The 21,205-nt window shown below is 46.1% G+C and overlaps 1 protein-coding gene across 10 annotated transcripts in view; it reads left to right on the top strand.

Moving 5' to 3' along the window:
• The first annotated feature begins 10,739 nt into the window (after positions 1 to 10,739).
• PARP6 (poly(ADP-ribose) polymerase family member 6) overlaps positions 10,740 to 21,205 on the top strand; it is a 28,342-nt gene continuing 17,876 nt past the window's right edge. For 7 of the 10 annotated variants that reach the window (XR_003436454.1, XR_003436453.1, XR_003436452.1 and 4 more), the window contains exons 1-8: positions 10,895 to 12,373; positions 14,282 to 14,483; positions 15,135 to 15,212; positions 16,184 to 16,278; positions 16,732 to 16,792; positions 17,024 to 17,114; positions 17,548 to 17,614; positions 20,407 to 20,556. Coding sequence is in view for 1 of the 10 variants with exons in the window: in XM_027123520.1 (XP_026979321.1) it covers positions 14,481 to 14,483; positions 15,135 to 15,212; positions 16,184 to 16,278; positions 16,732 to 16,792; positions 17,024 to 17,114; positions 17,548 to 17,614; positions 20,407 to 20,556 (545 nt within the window). In the remaining 9 variants the exon portion in view is untranslated. The other 3 variants (XR_003436448.1, XR_003436455.1, XR_003436447.1) reach the window with 3 other exon arrangements.

Below are 21,205 nucleotides of genomic sequence, written 5' to 3'. Positions count from 1 at the left end.
CTGCCCCAGCCTTTCCCTTCCCCATCCAGTTAGACAGAGGCCCTGCCTTTGGCTGAGCCGAGACACCTCCTGTTTCCCCTCACCTTGAGCCAGCCCCAGTGTCCCCTTGCTCCAGACCACCTTCTGTCTCTAAGTTTGCCCACCGGTAAAGTAGATTCAGGATATGTGTAGAGGGCTGTGACAACAGACTTGGAAGGTTCGCTACTGTATATACTGCCATTGAGAAGGGGATAATTTTCAATTATGTAGAAGCTTCAGAATTTAGAGGTCCCTCTTTACCCAGGACCTGGGAGGGAAGTAGATGTTTTGCCAAAATACTTCATCATTCCTTTAAAAACTACATCTTTCCTATGCAAGAGTGTCTCAATGTGCTTATCCAAGGTGCTTCTAGATGGTGAGCAGTGTTCAGCTTAGAAGTGGTGTGTGCTCTGTCTGTCTGTCTTTGTCTGTCTGTTGTATACAGTGGGTACCATATAAAGCTGATCGATGGTGGTGCTTCCTGCCTGCTTCTGTGAGATGGGCAAAAGATTCAGCTTAGAGCACCATGACTCACTTGCCTTGGTCAGCCTTTCCTGGGCCTGCAGGGCCTTGCACATAACTTTTCCTAGGAGGATAATTTTCCCTCTACCCCACAGACCTGGATCAAACTAGTCTGGGGCCCCAGCTGTGTGGTGGGCACTCTGGTCCCTAGATGTTGCTGAGACTGGAGGCCTCTGATCTGATATCACATCAGACAATAAAGCATGTGGGGGCGGGGGCGGCGGGTTCCTCCTTAATAAGAGTTTCTAAGAAAATTTGTTCCCACCTGTTCCTCTGTCTTTGACTCGTTTTTGGAGGGAATGGAATGAAAAATAACATTGCCAGGTAAGGTGTGGTAGTTCACAGGGCTGACACGTAGACTGACCACCCTGGACACAGATGGGAATGTTAACACCTGCACATTCAAACAGCTGTTCACATGGAGGCATAGAGGCATAGCACTGCTAGGTGCTAAGCACTGAGAGCTGGGGGAAGGACGGTCCGATAATGTAGTGATAATGGAGGGCCCCAGAGAGCCTGTGATAGCAAGAAGAGTACCGAATTCAGACTTGACTGGTAAGGCAGGTCAGAGAAAGGTTTACTGAAGAAGATGAAGGAGGGGAAGGGTCTTCGAGAATGAACTGGCACATATGCACAAAGCCATTTGGACAGCCGCATCATGCTGATAAATTATTGGCAAGAAATCATAATGATTACCGTTTATTCAGTGCCAATTATGGGGCAGACAGTGGGCACCAAGATAAGACCCTTTCCCATTTCTAACTCTACCCTGAACCTTAACTCATCAAGTCACGTCAAGACACAAACCAAAATGGCATTTGAAGTATCTTGTTTCATGGTTAGGGGCTGGCAGGCCATGTATAAATGTTGCAGAGGTTGGCAGGACCTAGATCAGGGGGTCGGCAAACTATGGCCTGTGGGCAAATCTGGCCTACAGCCTGCTTTTGTATGGCCTACAAATAATGTTTTTTCTACATTTTTAAAGGGCTGTAAAGATAAAACAAAAAAGAATATGAGACAGAGACCATATGTGGCCCACAAAGCCTAGAAGATTTATCTGGTCCTTTAGATAAAATGTTTGCTGATCCCTATAAGCTCATGGAAGACGTGTATAATGTCTAATGAGTTTAAGCAACAATGGTGTTTGTGTCTCTGTTGTGTGTGCATGTGTTAGTCCAAATCCTTTCAGCTGTAAGTGTCAAAAACCCAACTCAAACATGTTTAAGCCAATAGGAAATTAGTTGGCTTACTTAATTGATAAATCAAAGGATGTATCTACCTTTAGGCATGGCTTGATCTAGGGGTTCAAATGATGATGTCTCCATCTCTCGGCTCTGCTCCCTTCTGTTTAGTGGCCTCGCTAGTTCCAGCTCTAAAGACCTTGGGAGGACTTTGGCCAGAATGGACATGTGGCTACCTCTAGGGTGGAAGAGTAGGCCACCGTAATTGACAACTTCACAAGGACTGTGTGGAGGGGAGAACTGGGTCTTCAAAAGAAGGGATGATGGGCAGATAAGCAATTTGCATCCACAGTATTCCTCCCCTTTATTGTTCACCTTCCACCTATACTTTTCTGGACAAACATACACTTTCAAAAATGTGCCTGCCTAACAATGCAATGTTCCTAGGCTCAACAAAAAACAGTCACCCACTTCTGAATAGGAGACAAAACAGAATCATGCCCAGTTGCTTTATTGAGCCCTCAGTCCAGGGTCCCTTTGTGATGTGCAATTCTTGATCAGGTCTGGATATAATTTCTTGTGATTTTGCAATCTCTGGCTTAAAGATAAATTTAGCTACCCCTACATAACCAACATGGAGAGAAATAGGGTAACCATTGAAAAAAAAAGCAAAAAAAACCCCTTCCATTTGGAATAGGGGAGAAGAGAAAACAATGGTCACTAATCTATAGCATATAGCACATCCTTCTGGACAGTGGAGCAAGTTTCTTCATCAACAAAACTAATCGCTCTTGGTCCTTTCCACTGGGAAATATCTCCCTCCTTTATGGACAGCCCTGAGAAGATACCTCTTCTGGAATTGAATCATCCACCCTCCCTTTAGACATGGGTTTGGACCTAAAGATTGCCTTAGAGATTATGCCTTCCCAGATCCCCGATCGCCTGGTGAGGATTCTCTGGACAATTCCTTTCAAACCAAGTGATTTGATTCCTGGGCTCTCTGTGAGCTAGTAACCATCGTCAAGAATCTTGCTGAGTTCTTGTCCTTGAGTCTGGATCTGGCCCTTGTGGTTTCTGTCTCTTAGCAACAGGTCACACTGGGCCCATTCCCCTCCCCCTCAGCTTCATGGTTTCCACGATAGCCTGTCTGTGATAATAAGTCAACCTTAATCTGCTCAGTGCCCTCAGAGAGAGATTACCTATATAACACTTGGCTGGCTCACGCTCCAGTGACCCTGACTAGATAGTCAAAATCCCTAAGTGGTACTGGCTCCTAGGTCTCAGCCCCAAGGCAATGCTTAGGACAGGAGTGAGGCAACCACACAAGCACTCATTCTGGACAATCTGCAGCTTGCTCCACTCCTCGCCCTCTGGCTATGGTCCATTATTACACTAAGGCCATGTCACCAAAGCACTCCTGAGAAGAGTCTGTCAGTGGACATTGAATTGGGGGGCCCTCTGAGAACTTGTTTAACTTGGGGACTGTGGGCAGAGTCTTCAGCCTTCAGGAGGGCCCCCGGAATTTCTCTCTGTCTCTCTGGATGCAACCTGGGTGTCTTGGATACAGAGAGAAAAGACCTTTGGTCTGAGATGGGACTGACAACCTCTGATCTCAGAGCAGCTCTGGATCTACTGTGTGCTCTGACCAGACCTGGGGTCTCACCTCTGCCTCAGTGGAACAGAACATGCATGTCATACCCTCCAAAAGAGGATACTAAGGTCGGGGAGGTCACAGAATCTCTCTTTATCTTTTCCAGCTTTGTTTGCAATCTTTGGCATCCACTGTCCTCACTGTACCTGCCTTCACTGTGACACAGCCAAATCCAGCAGGGATTCAGAGGCTGTCTTGGGCCTGTGCGCCTCCCTCAGCCAGTATATTTGCTCAAGCATGTTACACAGTCCTGTGTTCTTTGGGAGAACCAATGAAGGAATAAACCTCATGGGCTCAGGAAGCTCAGAGCCAAAGCGGATTCTGTAGCTGCCCTTCGAGCTTGAGCCACGTGAGGTCCACAAAGAGTTGACCAAGTCTGCGCCAAGTGCAAACTCAGAGAGGGTGGAGAGCTACTCTTTTTCTCTCCAACCCCGCTTCAGACACTGCCATCACAGTATGGCAGGCTGGGCTGATCAGAGCCTTTGATTGGCCGTCAGTAGAGGGGACTTTGAACTTCCATGCTCTAGCCTGCTGCCCTCTAGTGGCCTAAGAGCACAGAGACCCAGAAGGTAGAGCAAGCTGCAAGCCTGGGTTTGACTCTTCCAAAGGTAAGTCTTACGTACCCAGGAGAAAATGCAGGGAACCACAGAAAGAGCCTGAGAAAATTAGCCTCAGCTTCTTCTAGGGAGTATGCCAGAAATGGGCTGACCCTGCACCCTTGCCACCGGGCCTCTGACAGGAATCCAGCAGCCTGGGCTGGATTTCCTGCACGTGAGCAGGAAACATCAGTTGCGCCCTCAGGACCTTCTTGCTACCCCACTGTTGGGACTCAGTGTTGGGATGGGGGCTTTGACAGCAGCTCCATATCTTAACGCAAGTGCTCTAGAAAACAGACTCTGAGGCAAGGATTAAAGTGCTCACACCCTTTGGGGAGACGGAAGCCCAGGATAATGAGAGGGGAGAAGAGACATGTGGCAGGGGAGAAAGATGTGAAGCAACGCAAGACAACATATTACTGCGGTGGCCACTGTTTCACATGAGCTGTGAGGAGAGAACAGGTGACTTGACAGGACTGTTTGCTAAAGCACATGGTGTTTGCAGGGAGAAACTTCACCTTAGAACCGTTCACCAGGAGGAGAATTGAGAGGGAATTTTCCCATCTGTTCCCCTCTCATCTCCTGTTTTCTACTGGCCAAGGTGCACTTCACGGAGAGCTAACTCCACTGCATTTCTGAGTTGCATCACCCTCTGGGTGGCTGCTTGGGAGGTTTCTACCACAAATGTGGAAGTGGAGGGGCTGCTTGGCACGGGTGGGGTGCCAACCAAGAGAAAGAAAGACGGAGGTGGCCCAGGAAGCCCAGAAAGGTGCATGAGGGTTGTGACCAATACATTTCACTCTCTCCCACAGGATTCACAGCCAGGGTCCCCAGGCACCAGAACCCCCAGGACTGTCTGAATTTTAAGTAAAATAAACATTATTTAATTTGGGAGAAAAAAGATGCATTCAGGTGTGGCTCGGAGCATCAGGCTTTTTCTCTAGAACTTTCCAGGCCCTAAGCTTCAGTATCTCCTGCTTGATGTCCCACCTCTCTGCCTTTGTTCTCACTCATTTTAGTTTGGGGTAGAGGATCTGGCTTTTATAATCTGTAAGACACATGATTATCTGACCTTTGGCAGTCTAGCTAGTAGGCCAAAGGCAATAAAGGCAACTCTAAACAAAGCTGCATATGGTCTGGTTCTGCCAGCATGGAAGCAAGCTGAACTGCAGTTCCTTGCTAGAAATCTTGCGAGAGGCCAGCATACGCCAACATACAGACATTTGTCCAGTGTGTCCCTGGAGTCTCCATCTAGGATGGATGCCTGACCCAAAGCTCCACATAAAATAGAAGATCATGGGGCTTCCCTGGTGGCGCAGTGGTTGAGAGTCCGCCTGCCGATGCAGGGGACACGGGTTCGTGCCCCGGTCCGGGAAGATCCCACATGCCGCGGAGCGGCTAGGCCCGTGAGCCATGGCCGCTGAGCCTACGCGTCCAGAGCCTGTGCTCTCAACGGGAGAGGCGGCAACAGTGAGAGGCCCGCGTACCACAAAAAAAAAAAAAAAAAAAAAAAGAAGATCATGTAACCAGCTGACCTGATACCACATAACAGGGATTTCTAACTTCCCACTCAAGGATGGGCAGATCCCCACACTGCCTCCACTTCACTTCAGTTCCACCAGGTATACATTCTAGAGTCTGTTGATTGCACACACCATTCCATTTGTGTATCAGGTCTGGTTTAATTTCAAGCGACAGGAATGAACCCAAACCAGCTTATGCAAGAAGGGAGCTGAGAAGTGTAGTGCTATTACCAACCACGCAGGGCTGAATTCAAGGGCTCAAACAAATGTCATCAGACCTCTCTCACTTCATCTCTCAGGGCTCTGCTTATCTTCGTTCCTTGTCCCCTTCTCTTTCCTGCCATAAATATACGTTCTTCCTGTGATAGACAGCTGGGTGCCAGCAGCTTCAATCTCATATGCTCCTGGCACCATGGCCTCAAAAGCAAGAGAGTTTAAGGGGAAGGTTATGATTGGCTCTGCTTAGGTGACAAACCCTTACCTGAACTAATCACTTTGGCCAGGGGGATGGAGTCTCCTGCCTGGCCTGATGGGTCATGTATCCACCTCTGGGTGGTGGAAAACGGAAGGGAGCAGAGGTGGCACTGTGACTGTCAGCCCCACTAAGTAGCCATAGAATGTAAAGACGTGTCCTGCGTGGTCTGTAAAAACATGTAGTTTGACCTGGCTGGAGCGTAGGATGCAGGTGAGGGAGGGCTGAGAGTCAGTTAGGAGTCACAGCCATAGAAGGGGTACATATTTTATCCTGGAGGTGGTAAGGAGCCATTGAAGAATTTTAACAGAGGAATGACATGATCAGCTTTGGGTTTTAGAAAGATTCCCCTAGGCAGCTAAGTGGAGAAGAGATCAGAAGAGTTGATACTGGGCTACTTAGGAGGCTAGTACAATGGTTCTGGTGAAGAAGAGTAGAAATATAAAAGAGGGATTGATTTAAAATTTAATAACAGGTAAAATTTGTTCTGTTCACATGAGGGTGGGAGAAGTCTAAGATGTTTTCCTCTCAGGGTTCCGGCTGAACAAGTCATAGGTGCTATTTACTAAGCTAGGGTCATGAAAAAAATGCAGATTGAGAGGAAGAAGAAGAGTTTGCCTGTGAGACATACAAGTGGAGTTGTCTAAAAGGCAACTTGAAATGCAAGAGGTAAAGGATGGAGATGTATATTCGGGAGTCCCAGTCACCTGCAGTCAGTGTGTCACACGGGACGATTTAAACAGAAAAGCCACTTTTTTCTTTTAGTGCTAGCAAAGAACTATAAACACTTTTGCTGTGTAAGTGTTCTCATTTACCCCTCTCTCATTCTAAGAAAAAGATTTCCCAGGCTTATTATTTTTTGTTTTTGGTTTTTTTGGTAACATATACATGTATCTATTCTTCTTCAAATTCTAGAAAAGCCGTCTCTTGAAACGGCACTGGGTGGGTCACGGGATTGCCAAGCAGGACATGCAAGCTTGAAAAACAACTGGGAACAATGGGAGGCCAGTCCACCAGAGCAAAAGCCAAAATCAGATGTCAGACCAGCACCGTGAGAATATTGCCACTGTCATCACCATTGGACACTGGATGTCACCACCACCAGTACCCATACCACTATAGCCCCCAAGCACAGGATAGAGCTGATTGCACTGTGGCCACTGCCACCAGGATGAATTCTCCATGGTTCTATTTCTCTGAATCATTTACTCCAGAATCTACTTTTCTGGGGGCTACTTGGCCAAGCTTAGGTCACATACCTCTGTCTTAGATGCCAAAAAGCTGGGAAAGCAAAGACCCAACCTTTTCAATATCTGTCATGGAAGGTCGGCTCTGCTTACCTCCAAGACCTGTAACACAGGAAGGTGAATCAGATTCTGGGAAGTCACTGGAAAGAGTGATGAAATGAGAAATGGGTGTTGACTGAACTGTTTTTTAAAAATTATTATTATTTAAATGATGAATGACAGAAAAGGAGTCTATTAAGGAAGTTGTGAAAGAGCCACGTGAGGTTTAGGAAGAAGCTGGAAGAACATAGCCCATAGGAGCCAACAGAGGAAAGGGATGCAGGGACTGCTGATCAACGATGCCAACTGACATCAACGGTCAAATCAGTTGAGCCTGGAATTTTCCAGTGGGTTCGGCAGCTCGGAAGTCATCTGTTACTTTGGTGAAAGTATTTTCAGTAGAGATTTGGGGGAGAGGTAAGATGGCACTAGATTTAAGGAACACATGGGAGGTAAGGAAGTAGAGATGGAGAGTGTAAACCACTCCCTAGAAGCTTGGTTGAAGGCAAGAAAAAGTGTGTAATAATCAGTAATGTGTGGGATTAAAATTGGATTTTTTTTTTTAGGTTGGGCTAGTTGATCAAGTTTATATGCGGAGATCAAAGAGTAGGAGAGAGGAAAAAGTTGACTATCCATGAAAGAGAGATGAAAATAAAGGATCAAATTTCCTGAAGAGACAAAGGGAGTGAAAAACAAATTGCAGTGAAACGATTAAGCTTGGATTTGAAGGGAGACCTCACTACCTCTGAGAAAGAAAGGGAGGGAGAGATTCAAATGTTTGGAGGGGGCTGAACATTAAAGCAGTTTCCTCCCCGTTGCCTTTATTTTCTCTGTGAAGCAGAAGGGGGGATGGTGGCGGAAGCTGATGTGTAGAAGGATTGCTGGGTACACTCAGGGCCTAGCTGAGGAGACTGTGAATTTGTTGTAGCTCTATATCGGGTCCAGGGTAAGTTTTCTTAACGATTTATTCTAGATAAGGGTGACTCATAGATTCTAAGGTCAGAGGGCCTCAGAAATGGTCTGGGAAACTTTCAGGAACCAGACAGCAGTCTCATGATTTCTGGTCTCTGCTGTCCAGGCTTCATTCTCTCTCTGCAAATAAACTTTCTCCATTCCTCATTCCTCATAGTATCTGGGAGGTGGATGCACCATAGCTCCTGAGTTTATGTATCTCTTCTGCTCAAGAAACCAGTCCAGTTAGAATCATAATCTCTCAGCCCTAATCCAAGATTCCCAGGAGAGAACATTTGCTTAGCTCAGCTCACATTAGGAATCCACTCACAGTTTGATAAACTGCAGCCAGAATGCCAGGGGTCACAGAAGACAAACGTGGCCCTGGAGCCTATAGATCTGGAGAGAGAGTGTGGAAAACTTAATTCCCAAAGAATAGGGCTCGTGGGCTGGACTAACATAAAGCAGTGTCCACTCACAAGCTCAATTCTGCGGGACTGGGTGATTTCCGTTATCCTGGTTTAGGATAGGAGAATAGAGAAGGTAGATGGCTGGAAAATCTGTGGTTATGATTTTAAGGGCAAGCATATTAGCAAAAATGTGGTTAAAGTAACTGACCGTAGGATCTAGACCGGATGGAAAAAGTGAAGCCAGGAAAATACTGATCGACTATGACGCAGTTGAGATTTATGGGATTCATAATGAGTAGAAGAGTTGGTGGTGTGAGTTGGGGGGAAGTGAGGAGGGGAAATCCTGAAAGGTTATGGAATACTGGACTTTGACATTTCACTCATGGGGACAGACCTCCCGTGCTTACCCAAAGTGCTTCTGTTCGAACACTTCCATACATGCTTGGCTCTCCAAAGCTGCTATAAGGCCCTTGCTGGTGAGTTGTTTGAGGGAGCAGAGCCAACTCCTTCCCCAATGACTCTGAACTTCTACATTCTGCCACTAAGGCTCCAAGTCCTGTTATTTTATATACCTAACTTTTTTCAGTTATTATACACAATGGGTGTAACAAACTAATATTAAGACAGTGTTGAAGCCCAGGCTCAGAGGCCAGGTGAGAAGAGCAGGGATATCAAAAGGAGGGAGAGTGAGAAGGGAGATGCTGAGGTTATCCAAGTGTAAAAAAGTCACTGTGAAATTATTTTTTTATATATATATATATATATATATATATATATATATACTTATTTATTTGGTTGTGCCGGGTCAGGTGAACTCTTAGTTGTGGCATGCATGTGGGATCTAGATCTAGTTCCCTGACCAGGGATTGAACCCAGGCCCCCTGCATTGGGAGCACGGGGTCTTATCCACTGCGCCACCAGGGAAGTCCCTCACTGCAAAAATTCTGACTGAGGCCAGCTCCGGAGGGATAGATATGTCACGTGTTTACATCACTCAGAGCCAAAGCCTTCCTTGTGTATGCTGTGTCTAGCTAAAAAGAGGAAATGAGGAAGGTAAGTAGATATAAGATAAACTTTTCCCCATTAGTGCTGATGGAAAAGAGGGGCACATGGGAGCTCCAAGACACCCAATTCTGATAAGGATGAAGGGAGGTCTGGCCACGTCTCAGGGGAATAACCATAATAACCACGGTTAACAGCTTCCATTTTTGGACGACTTCCTAGTCCCAGGTATTCTGCTGGTTACTTTATATGTGTTAGGTTGAACCATATGAAATTTCTGTTTTGTAAAATACAAAGAGTCAAATACCTGCATATTCATACGGTTCGACACACCATCTCATTTCATCCTCACCACAACAGCCCCATTAAACAGATATCACTGTCCCCAGATGATATTTTCTCTCTTTACAGATGAGAAAACTAAGACTCAGAAAGTGAAAGTCTTGGTTTAAGCCTGAACAATCAGTAAGTGCTGAAACCAAGCTTTGAACCCAGATTGTCCCAACAGAAGGCCAGAGTGCTTTCCAGCACACCACAGCTACCAGGGGAGCAAAAGAGTTAAACTTAAGAATTAAAAAAGGCTGGAACTTCCCTGTCGGTCCGATGGTTAAGACTCTGTGCTCCCAGTGCAGGTGGCTCAGGTTCAATCCCTGGTAGGGGAACTACATGCTGAGTGGTGCAGCCAAAAAAGAAAAAAAAATTAAAAACAAAAGAATTAAAAGACCCTAAGGTGTTACGAACTAGAGATTCTTGGAGTCAGCAGGGTCTCAGGGGGACCGTCTCAATCTTTATCCGCCACCCGGGTTCTAAAGTAGAGAGGTAGCCGGAACTGCCTTCCCCTCTCCTTCCTCCCAACCACAAGGGGCGCCAAACGCCAACAGCTTTCCTCATAGGGCCCTCCATGCACCCGCCGGGCCTCTCTTGTTTCTCCACGTACCCGCCCAGCCCCATGGCGCAGGCGCCACCCTCCGCTCCGCACCCCGCTCCCAACCAGCGATCACTGCGCAGGCGCCCCAACCAGGCGTCGGGGGAGGTGGTGGGCCTAGGGGTAGGTCGCGTGGCAGTAGGTCCGAAGCGGGTCACGTGGTCACGGTGCCGGCGCGCGAGCGTGCGCAGAGTGGCTGAGCGCGGCCGTGACGGAACGACGAGGCGTGGAGTTGCGCGACCTCGTCCGCCCGGCCCGGCCCCCGCCCCTTGGCTTGCCGCTCCGCCCCCGCGGGGCGTCCCGGGCCGCTAGTTCCCTCGGCGGCGGCCGCGCGCGGCCCGGGGTCGCCGTGAGTACTCACGAGGCCAGCCTGTGAGGCGGCCGCCACGGGGACGGGGCGGGGCGGCCGGGCCGCGGGAAGGGTGTGGGGCCCGCCCCGCCTCGGCCGGGGTGGATAAAGTGAGGGGCTTGCGCCGGGTGGCTCTGAGGGGCCCTCCTGGCCTTGATAGGCTTCGCTGAAGGCTGGGCTGCTGGGCTGCTGGCGACCCAGATCGGGCACAGAGCTTCTTCCCCGGGAGGCAGGTGTTGCGTGTCTTTGGGGTCTCCGGAGGAAGCCGGAGAAGAGCTTTTAATTGCTCCTCTAAAGGAGGCCTTAGGGCCTGTCCTGAGAGCGCGGTGGCAGCCAGTGTTCAGAGGCTCACGCCGGCCTCTGCCTCCGCCGGGTACCCTGGATAGCGGGAATCGCAGGTCTGTGGCTTCTCCCCCGCACTCTTTGTTACATGGCCTAGGCTTTCTGAGAGGAGCACTCGCTGTAGAGCGGAGTAACCTGCTTGCCCAGTACCACAAAGCTGGGAGTCAAACCCAGAGTATAAACGTTGAGATCGGAGGCTTTGACTAGATGTAAAGTTGTCACACCGGGGAAGCGCCCTTGGGCCTAGGCCAGGACCTTTGTCATCCGGACTTGAGGCTTATTTACATTTGGCCTGTCCCCGTGCAAATTCTCCGTTAGCTGCCATCATCCAAAGCACTGAACAACAGACACCCTTCTCTGGGCATTCTTCACGCAGTCTGTATTTGGCCTGGCCTTTCTTGAAAGGTTCCCTGCTTTACCTCATTTGGATAAGTTAGATAGGTCTCTCTTGCTTAATTCATTAACAACTCCCTTAAGTGGTTGTAACCAAATCACAGGAGGAGTGGCTGTAATTAGAACCTGTCAGATGTGCGTAAGTCCCAATTCCACTTTACTCCTGACCCTAAACAAGTAGCTCGACCTCCCTACACCTGATTATTCTATACATAACATGAAAGCTTTGAAATAGACCATCTTTCAGGCTTATTCCTCTTTAAAATGTCTGTGATTCCATGAATTCCATAACTACCCACCATTCCCCTTTTCCCACTCTTCACTATTTAAACCCATTCTCCATCTCTCCAGAGAAATGAGCTGTGAGATTAGAAGGTGGGAGTCCCTTTCACTGAAACAGCCTGGTTTGAAAAAGGTGGTAGTTTCTGAATTGTCTTTTCCCTGGACAGGAAAAATTTCCTCTGAACTACCTTTTTCTCCTTGTGATAACAACAGAAACCAAGCAGCAACAGCCCTTGGAGAGAGACTAAGTTTTCTTGACTTCCACAGTGACAGAGAGCTTGTGAAAGTTGGTACTTCTGGCCTACGCTGTCATCATCCTACCACCCAACCCGAGACAGCCCAGGCTGGACATTAGTGCCTCCCTCTTTATTCCTCTGTGATCATCCAGATCAGCACCTGACTGTTTATTTTCAAATCTCACAAACACAGCCACCAGATCTTCATATTCTGGTTCTCGGCTGCTCTTGAAGGTGAATGGAGTCTTGCTTTTTAAAATCATTTCTGTATGATTTTTGTCTGCGTAGATGTGTTTAAGTTCTTGTATGTCTCTCCCCTTTGGCTTACGTCTCCAGCAGACAGTTCATTCATTCATTCACTCATTCAATAAATGCATGTTGAGGGGCTGACATTATAGACAAAAGAGTCAAAGCCTCTACCACCATAGAGCTTACATTCTGGTGGGAGATAAATGCAATAAACAAACATTTTGTACGTCAGAGCGTGGTAGGTGCTGTGGAAAAAAAGCAAGGAAGGGGGATGGAGAGTGCTAGTATGTTGTGTGTTGGGGTTTTGCTGTTTTATATAGGATAGTCAAGGTGACCTTCAAGCAGAGATCTGAAAGGGTAGAGGAGTAAGCCGTGTGGGTATCTGGTTGAAAAGCATTCCAAGAAGGGTGGCCAGCAGGGGCAAAGGCTCTGTGGTGGGAAGATGCTTGATAATGTTTGAAGAACAGCAAGAAGACATTTATGGAGTCTTAGTGGTAATCTTCCTGTTCACATTTAGAGTTAACTTTTTAGAGAGAGCCCTTACAAGAGTACAAGAGTAGACTCTGATTTTTTTTTCTTTTTATGAAAATTTCCAACTATATACAGAAGTAGAGAGTGTAAGAAACCGTTATGTACTCATCATTCAGCTTCGTCAGTAATCAACATTTTGCCATGTTTATTTCATCTCCCCCCCATCCCCCCACTTTTTGTGCTGGAGTTGTATTTTAAAGCAAATCTCAGATATCAGGCCATTTCACCTCTAAACTTCAGTTGCAGTTTCCTTTTGCATTTTTTTTCCTGCATATTGTTTTTGATGGGTCTGTCAGCACTGCCAGCTGGAGGACTGCTGTGCTGTTTGCCCTGGCATTGTGCTTTATAACTCCATTCTGCGTCAGTTACCAAGTTTAAGTTGTTATCTGAGGAACAGACCATAGGCCCTTGGAACATGCAAGGATTTAGAACAGTGGTTCTCAGAATAACTTGGAGGGCTTGTTAAAACAGATTACTAGACCTCTGGAGTTTCTAATTAGTAGGTCTCAGTAGGGGGTCTGAGACTTTACATTTTTAACACATTCCCAGGTGATATTGATGCTGCACATCCACAGACCTTACTGGAGAACCACTGATCTAGAAACCTAAGATTAAATAGAACCATGTTAAAGACCAAGAACACCTCTGTGTAAGGTTGGAGTGGATGAAACTGAGATAAATGCAGAGCCAAGAAGGCCTAGGACAGTGGTTTTTAATCTTGTGAAAGGGGTAGGGGTTAGTGTTTTTCTGAGCATTTCTAAGGATCATTATTACATTATTTGGGGAGTAGGTTCCAGGAGGAATCCAGGGCATTATTTTGGCTGTGACAACTCAGACTGTGTCTACCGGAGAATGATCAGTGTTGTTGAGGACTTTTAAACGTAGCTATGGTTGTTATATAAAGGCTTTTATGGATACTGGTGTTAAAAGAGATAATGACTCAATTTGGAGAAGTAACTAGAGGTAAAGAATCCAGAAAAAGAGTCTGCTTCTGATGGTGGTTGGCACTATGAAGAATATTCTAAAATGAACTGACTAGACTGAGTAGCATAAGCATCTGGTCCCACCGTCATCATTTTTGGCTTCGGGGTTGATATAGCATTATGAACTAGAGCAAGAACTTGCTTCAATCTCAACTCTCCAGCTGGAGAACAATAATGTCTTATGTTTGTATAGTGCTTTCACGGTTCATTATTTTTAAAGAACTGTGTGTACAAGTGTGTGTACATGCATGCAAGTATGTCTCTGTGTGCAAGTGTCTGTACATATGTATAATAAAAGTGTACCCATAAATGTGTGCTTGTGTATATGCCACCCAGTTATTAAGTGGTGATGAGATCAATTGTTGTCTACTTTCTACAGGACAGTGACTTGTTACCACCACAACAGTAGAGCCTGCCTTCCTCAGCAGATCTCCAGTCAGCCCCTGACATCTCCCCCTCCCTCCCTTGTCTCCCTTTGTGGCCTCCTAAATGCCCATCTCGTTGGCCTGGGTTCAACTGGTGGTATGGAGGGGTGCTGCCTAGCACTGACCTGGGAGTGTGTGTGACCCACTGACCCAATGGTGAGAACTGACTGCCCATCTCTCCAACTGATCATCCAGGGGTAGATGGAACAAAGTGCAGACCTCACGTTTTCCCGGTGTTTTCCCTCCTACCCTTTTGGTAAATAGAATGGCTATTTGAAGTTAAAGGAAGGAGAAGGGGCATGGAAACAGTATTACTTGGTGTGTGTATAGGGAGCTTTCTTGGGAAGGAAGGGGAGAGTTAAATAAGGGTTAGGAAAGGAGTTATGAGACAAAAGAGCTAGGTATGCTTGAGAGCCATCTTGGGTAATGATCCAGAAGAGGCCAGCTTGTACTAGAACTTAGATATGCCTAGGAATCAACCTTGACATTGAAATCTTCCTCATACCTCCCCCACTGGCTATCAGAGCCTCAATCATCATACCCCATACCTAAGAAGGCTAAAATTCCCTACCGCTTTCCTCCATGACACCAAGTCAGTGCTAGACCATGGATATGACCAGATTCAGGAAGAGAGTGAGACGCTCCCAAAGGGTGAGGGGAAGGGAGCAAAGGGATTAGGGCCTCAGTTATTCTATCCCAAGGGACCTCCCATTCTTTGTGGAAACCTGTTTCCCATCCTAACCCCACTCTGTTCAGTGGGATAACAGGGACCCAACAAAGGGTTGTATCCTTATTTCTCATCATTAGGACATCAAAGGCCAGTTCTGGAATGATGATGATTCGGAGGGAGATAATGAATCAGAGGAATTTCTCTATGGAGTTCAGGTGAGATTACAGCCCCCAAAACCCGTGATGGATGGTCTAAATGTGTGCTTTTCTCTGGATACGTCAAGAATGAAAGATTATTTTGGAGTAGAGATGAAGATACAACATCAGTGTAATCTGAGGATTGCCTTGTCAATGTTGATTTCATATCTTTGCTCTTGCCTGGAACTCATATCTTTCCCAGTGTAAACTACACCCTCTGTACATGGAGGTTACCCATATCAGGGGTCCGTGGTCCGTGGCCTGTTAGGAACTGGGCTGCACAGCAGGAGGTGAGCGGCAGGCCAGCAAAGCTTCATCTGCCGTTCCCCATTGCCCGCCTTACTGCCCGAACCATCCCCATTCCCACCCCCACCTTCCACCCCTGCCACCCTGGTCTGTGGAAAAATTGTCTTCCAGGAAACTGGTCCATGGTGCCAGAAAGGTTGGGGACCGCTGACCCATATGTTCTTAGTTGTAAAACATTATTTTCTGGCTATTCCCTCACTAGCCAGCAGGGGTCGTTTCATTCATTAGGGTCAAAATTTTAAAAGATTATTCTACCAATGATTGTTTAATGCTATCACTGCCTAGGGCATGATCCTGAGCAAGAATGTTGGACTCTAGACAGAACCAATCTGAGTTAAATTCTGTACTCTTCAGTCTGTTCTGAGTTCTTACAGAAGGGATCCCTAAGTGTCCTGGTCAGGGTTCAGAGAAGAAGCTGAGGCTTAAGGATGTGAACTCCTTAAGCAAAGCCTGCAGTTGGTCTCCTAAAACTTCCTAGAGTGGTGATGGAGGGAGACTTGTCTGTCAATGAGACTTGTCTGGTGGCCCAACTATGGCCACCACCAAAAGCCCCTTCACATACGCAGCTTTTGCTTGTATGTATTGCTGTAGTTTGATATCCCTGTTCTGGATGTTTCATCATGTTCTGTTTTTCATCTCTTCCCCTCTGTCTTTCCCCTCCACCATTTTTCCTCCTGACTTAGGGGAGCTGTGCAGCTGACTTATATCGACACCCACAGCTTGATGCAGACATTGAAGCAGTGAAGGAGATCTACAGTGAAAACTCTGTATCCATCAGGTGGGACTCTACTTCAGGGATGTCAGGGGACTCAGCCACTTCTTTCTGAGTTGTTAAAAGGGTAGAGGTTTTTTCTTTATGGTATGATAGGGGCGCGGGTGGTTAGTGGACCTTGATAAGTTTTGAGCTTAATGATGGTGGGAGTTACTTGGAATACTTGAGGTTGGCTGACAGGAGTAAGTAGGAAAGTATAGCCACTTTTCTTAGAAGTTCCCTCGTATCCTAGACTCCTCTAGGCTGATAGTTTCACCTTTGAGGTAAGAAGGGCTTCTGGCCTGGCAAAGGCCCAGATCATAAAAGTGGCTTCAGGCTGTAGCTAAGAACCTAAATACAGAGCTGCCTTCCACCCTTCCCTCTCCCTTATCCCCAGGCTCAGTTCTCCCTTCACCTCAGTCTCTGTTCCCTTCTTTCTCCCTTAATGAGTCTCACTTGTGGTTGCCTGTATCTCTATAGAGAATATGGAACTATTGATGACGTGGACATTGACCTCCACATCAACATCAGCTTCCTCGATGTAAGTGGTGCTGGTACCTGCCAACAACATGTCTAGTTGGGCTTGTGGATTTTGCCATGTAGGCCTGGAGTCTTGTTCCTGACTGCTGTATTTGAAGCACATATTATTCATGCCTGTTTTTCCTAGATCATCAGCAGACAGTGCTGTGTGCATGTGTGTATCATATAGCGAAAACTTCAAGTCCATTCCTCTCTGCTGCTAAACTAGAAACTATTGACCTTACTCTTTTAGGAGGAAGTTTCTACAGCCTGGAAGGTCCTCCGGACAGAACCTATTGTGTTGAGGCTGAGATTTTCACTCTCCCAGTACCTTGATGGACCGGGTAAAGGCAGTGATTTTGGGCATGTGGGTGCTCTGTGTGTGGTCTCATCCAAAGTCCTAAGTTAACTGAGGTAGAGAAAAACTAGGAGCAAGACCTGTTGGTGTAATCTGTAGGCCATTGGTAGGAGCTTTTCAGTCTCTTCTCATTGGTGTCTTCATACCCTATTGCCTGATAGTCATGCCTTAAAGGCCTTTCTGTTCCCAGATATTACTTATTCCTCCCCTTCCCCTCAACTTCCAGTATAAGTTGAGGCTATCTGAAATTGGTCAGACAGTTCCCAGAATCTACCCTCTGCCTCAGATATTTCCCTTGTCCACCATTATTGTTTAGAGTACCCTTAGAATCTGAGGAAGCTAATCCACTGAACTGGGGCTTTAGACTCCCAGGAGGATAGACATGGATACATAGTAGGAGCTTTCTCTTCTCTTTGCAGAACCATCAATTGAGGTTTTCCAGCCATCAAATAAGGAAGGATTTGGGCTGGGTCTTCAGTTGAAAAAGTAAGAACTTTGATCTTTCTGGTTATGAACATTGAGAGAAAGAGAAATGGACATGTGGATGGACAGGCAGACTCTTGAATGTTTCCTTCCAAAAGTGTATTTCTGAGATATGCCCAAGAAAGACTAAAATAAATTTGGGGAGCCAAATTTATGGTTAGGTAAGGGAGCTTGTGTTTCTGGGGTATCTGGCCTTGAGGCTTCCTGGAGGTGAGAGGTGAAACTCATCAGTACTTAGCATTTAAGGAAAAGTGCAACCCTGGAATTAGAGTCATGCTCATCACATTTCCTCAGAGTGGGGGCTCTAGGATTTCAGACAGTTTTAATTTATTGAATGTGTTGAGCACCTTGCTAAGTATTTGGTATACAATACTGAGAAGTAAACTCAGTCAAGTTCCAAATAGAGTCCAGTGGATACATGTTCTAATACAAGTGAATATGTAAGATTTAGAAAGAACACAGAGGAAGATGTAGGTGTAACTCAGTCTGGTGGCAGGTGGATGAATGAAAGATGAAAGGGAGATGATTACTGGTTTTCAAGGATGGATAAGAGTTGCCCATGTAGACAATGGAGTAAATAACATTTGCAAGGGCATAGTTATGTGAAGCAGCATGTGTGTAGGAAGCTTCAAGTAGTTATGTATTGCTAGTAAAATGCAAGGGGAGAATGGTAGGAACTAAAGTTAAAGCCAGAGAAGCAGGAAGGAGTCCAAATCAGAGAGGATATTGGGCTTTTGGGAGCATTGAAAGGTTTTAGGCAGAGAAAGGATATGGTCAGATTTAGCTTTTAAAAAAACATTCTAGGGCTTCCCTGGTGGCGCGGTGGTTGAGAGTCCGCCTGCTGATGCAGGGGACGCGGGTTCGTGCCCCGGTCTGGGAAGATCCCACATGACGCGGAGCGGCTAGGCCCGTGAGCCATGGCTGCTGAGCCTGCGCGTCCGGAGCCTGTGCTCCGCAACGGGAGAGGCCACAACAGTGAGAGGCCCGCGTACCGCAAAAAAAAGAAAAGAAAAAAAAAAACCATTCTGGTAGCACTGTGCAAAATTGGTAGGAGGGATGAGATAAGAGACCAGAACTGTTTTAATAGGAGGCATTTGTAGAAGTCCATACATGAGATGATGAAAGCCTGAACCAAAGTACAACTGTAGGTAAGATTAGAGATGAGAGATAGACTAGAGAAATTTGCAGGGTTTAAAATCAATAAGACTTGAAGAATGATTTGGGTATGTTGTATATGATAAGAGCCAAGGAATAGTGGAATATTACTCTTAGGTTTCCAGCCTAGATGTCTGGGTAAATTATAATACCACTCATTTATATGGGGATTTGGAAGAAGAGCACGTTTGTGGGATGAGGACAGATAGTTATTTCCATTTTAAACATGTTGTTTAAAGTTAACTTTAGGATATTCCAGTGGAGATGCTCAATACAGAGTTAGATATGTAGATTTGATACTTACAAGAGAGGTTCAGGTTGAAGTTATATAGCAATGTATGGGTGAGACTTGCACCCAGTGTAGAATATGAGATTGCTAAAGGAGAGCATGATAGAATGAGAAGAAAATAAAATCAAGGGCAGAACACCCCTTAACCCAGACAAAATAGCAGGAGTAGGTAGAGGAAGAAGAAACACTGAAGGTAGGTCAGAGAAATTGGAGAACAATGGGAAGAGAATAGAATCAGAGAAGGCAAGGAGGAGCATTTCTACAAGGAGGGCCAGATGCCAGAGAGGATGAGTAAGAGGAGAACTTAGGAGTTTCTGTTGGATTTAGCATCAAGGTGAGAGCAATTGTAGTGGAGTGGTGAAGGTAGAAACCAGAATACAGTAAGTATTCTGGAGAAGTGAGTGATTGGCAACAAAATAGAAACAATAAGTGTGGATTAAGAAATTTGGATGAGGATATAAGGGGAAGAGGGAGAGATAACTAGGCTGAGGTAAAGAAACTTGAAACTTTTTGTAGACTTCAGTAAAGGAACTGACAGGAGAGGGGTATGATTGACAGATCAAGGTCCCATGAGGGGCTGAGATCTAGAGGACAAACAGAGCAATTGATCCTTAATAGGAAGGTTACCTTGTCTCCAGAGAATGGAGGGATCAAGTAAGGGTAGAAATGGAAATGGATTCTGTAGTAGGGTTGCAAAATTATGGAAGATGATGTCTCATGCCTTCAGTTTTTTCTATCGAGAAGAGAGATTATCAGTTGTAGGTGAAGTTAGGAGCTTAAAGAAGGTGATAAGGATTTAGAATAATAAGGTAGAGTGATACTAGAGAGAACTGATCAAGGACAAGTGAAAGGACTGACAAGACTAGCTGAGGGCCCAGCCCAAGTTGGAAACCATAAATTTGGGGATGTAATGTTTTGCCTAACAATGTCATACCCTTCGTGTCCCTTGTCCTTTTCTTCACTATTCATAAGGCAGAGGGTGGTACTCACCACTTCTGTTCCACTTTCAGTATAGCTCTTCTTGGCAGTAAATTGCCAGGTTCACAGCCTTTGAAGACTCACCTTTGAGATCTCCCTCTAAAGGCAAAGCATCTAAGAATTTTTCTGGTCCATTAGACTAGGTAAGGGAGTGGGAATTTACCCACGAAGGTAAAGAGGTACTTTAGGACAGTACATTTCCATGTGCTAAGATTATTATCAGTGGGGTCTTGAGACACACCTTCCCCTACAACAACTAGCTTTGCAGTCCCTGGGTCTGAATTTTAGATTAGTTGCCTTTCATAGTCCTATTTCTTGACCTGGGCTTCCCCTGCCTGAGCTTCTCTAAGCCTGTTGCTCTTTAATTCTTTAGGATCCTGGGTATGTTTACATCCCAACAATGGAAACATCTCAGCAACGATTTCTTAAAGACCCAGCAGGAGAAGAGGCACAGCTGGTTCAAGGCAAGTGGTACCATCAAGAAGTTCCGAGCTGGCCTCAGCATCTTCTCACCCATCCCCAAGTAAGTTTCTCCATGAGCTGATTATCTCTAATCACTGTAATCTCAACTAAGCCTCCACCTTACTTTCTTGATTATGTAAATTATTCTATCCTCTTCCTAGGTCCTCTAAATTCTGTACCTTTAACTACTAATACCACCCACATGGTCCTGTCCCCTATGTGTCTTTACCCTTCTACTCCTGACCTAGTAGTCATATCTCGTCCTTTATGTAAAACACAGTACCTAGCGCATGGTACATGTTTGGAGAAATGTATGCTAATCTCTCCATCTTTACTTTCTTCGACACTTATCCTTATTCCCTATCCTAAGGAGGCAGAGTCAGAGCTAATAGGCCCCAAGTCCTTGCTCTTATGGAAGGGCACATTTATTTATTACTTAGGTTCTGGAAATAAATATTGCTCAATTCTTTGATCCTAGGCCTACATATATCCCCCCTGGTGCCTTCTGATCTTCCCAAAGGCAAATACAAACCCAGATTTGTAGTTTTCCAGGTGCCATTATTGACAGACAGACATTAGGCTCTTTGGGGTCCAACTATTTCTTGCCTAGTAGTTTAATCACACACACACACACACACACACACACACACACACACACACTCTCACACACACACACACACACACACACACACACACACACACACACACAC

Source organism: Aethalodelphis obliquidens, unplaced genomic scaffold (assembly GCF_003676395.1).
Source record: "Aethalodelphis obliquidens isolate GAN/ISIS:26980383/991018 unplaced genomic scaffold, ASM367639v1 scaffold26, whole genome shotgun sequence".
Lineage (NCBI taxonomy): Eukaryota > Metazoa > Chordata > Mammalia > Artiodactyla > Delphinidae > Aethalodelphis > Aethalodelphis obliquidens.
This window is presented reverse-complemented; position numbering and strand designations above follow the sequence as displayed.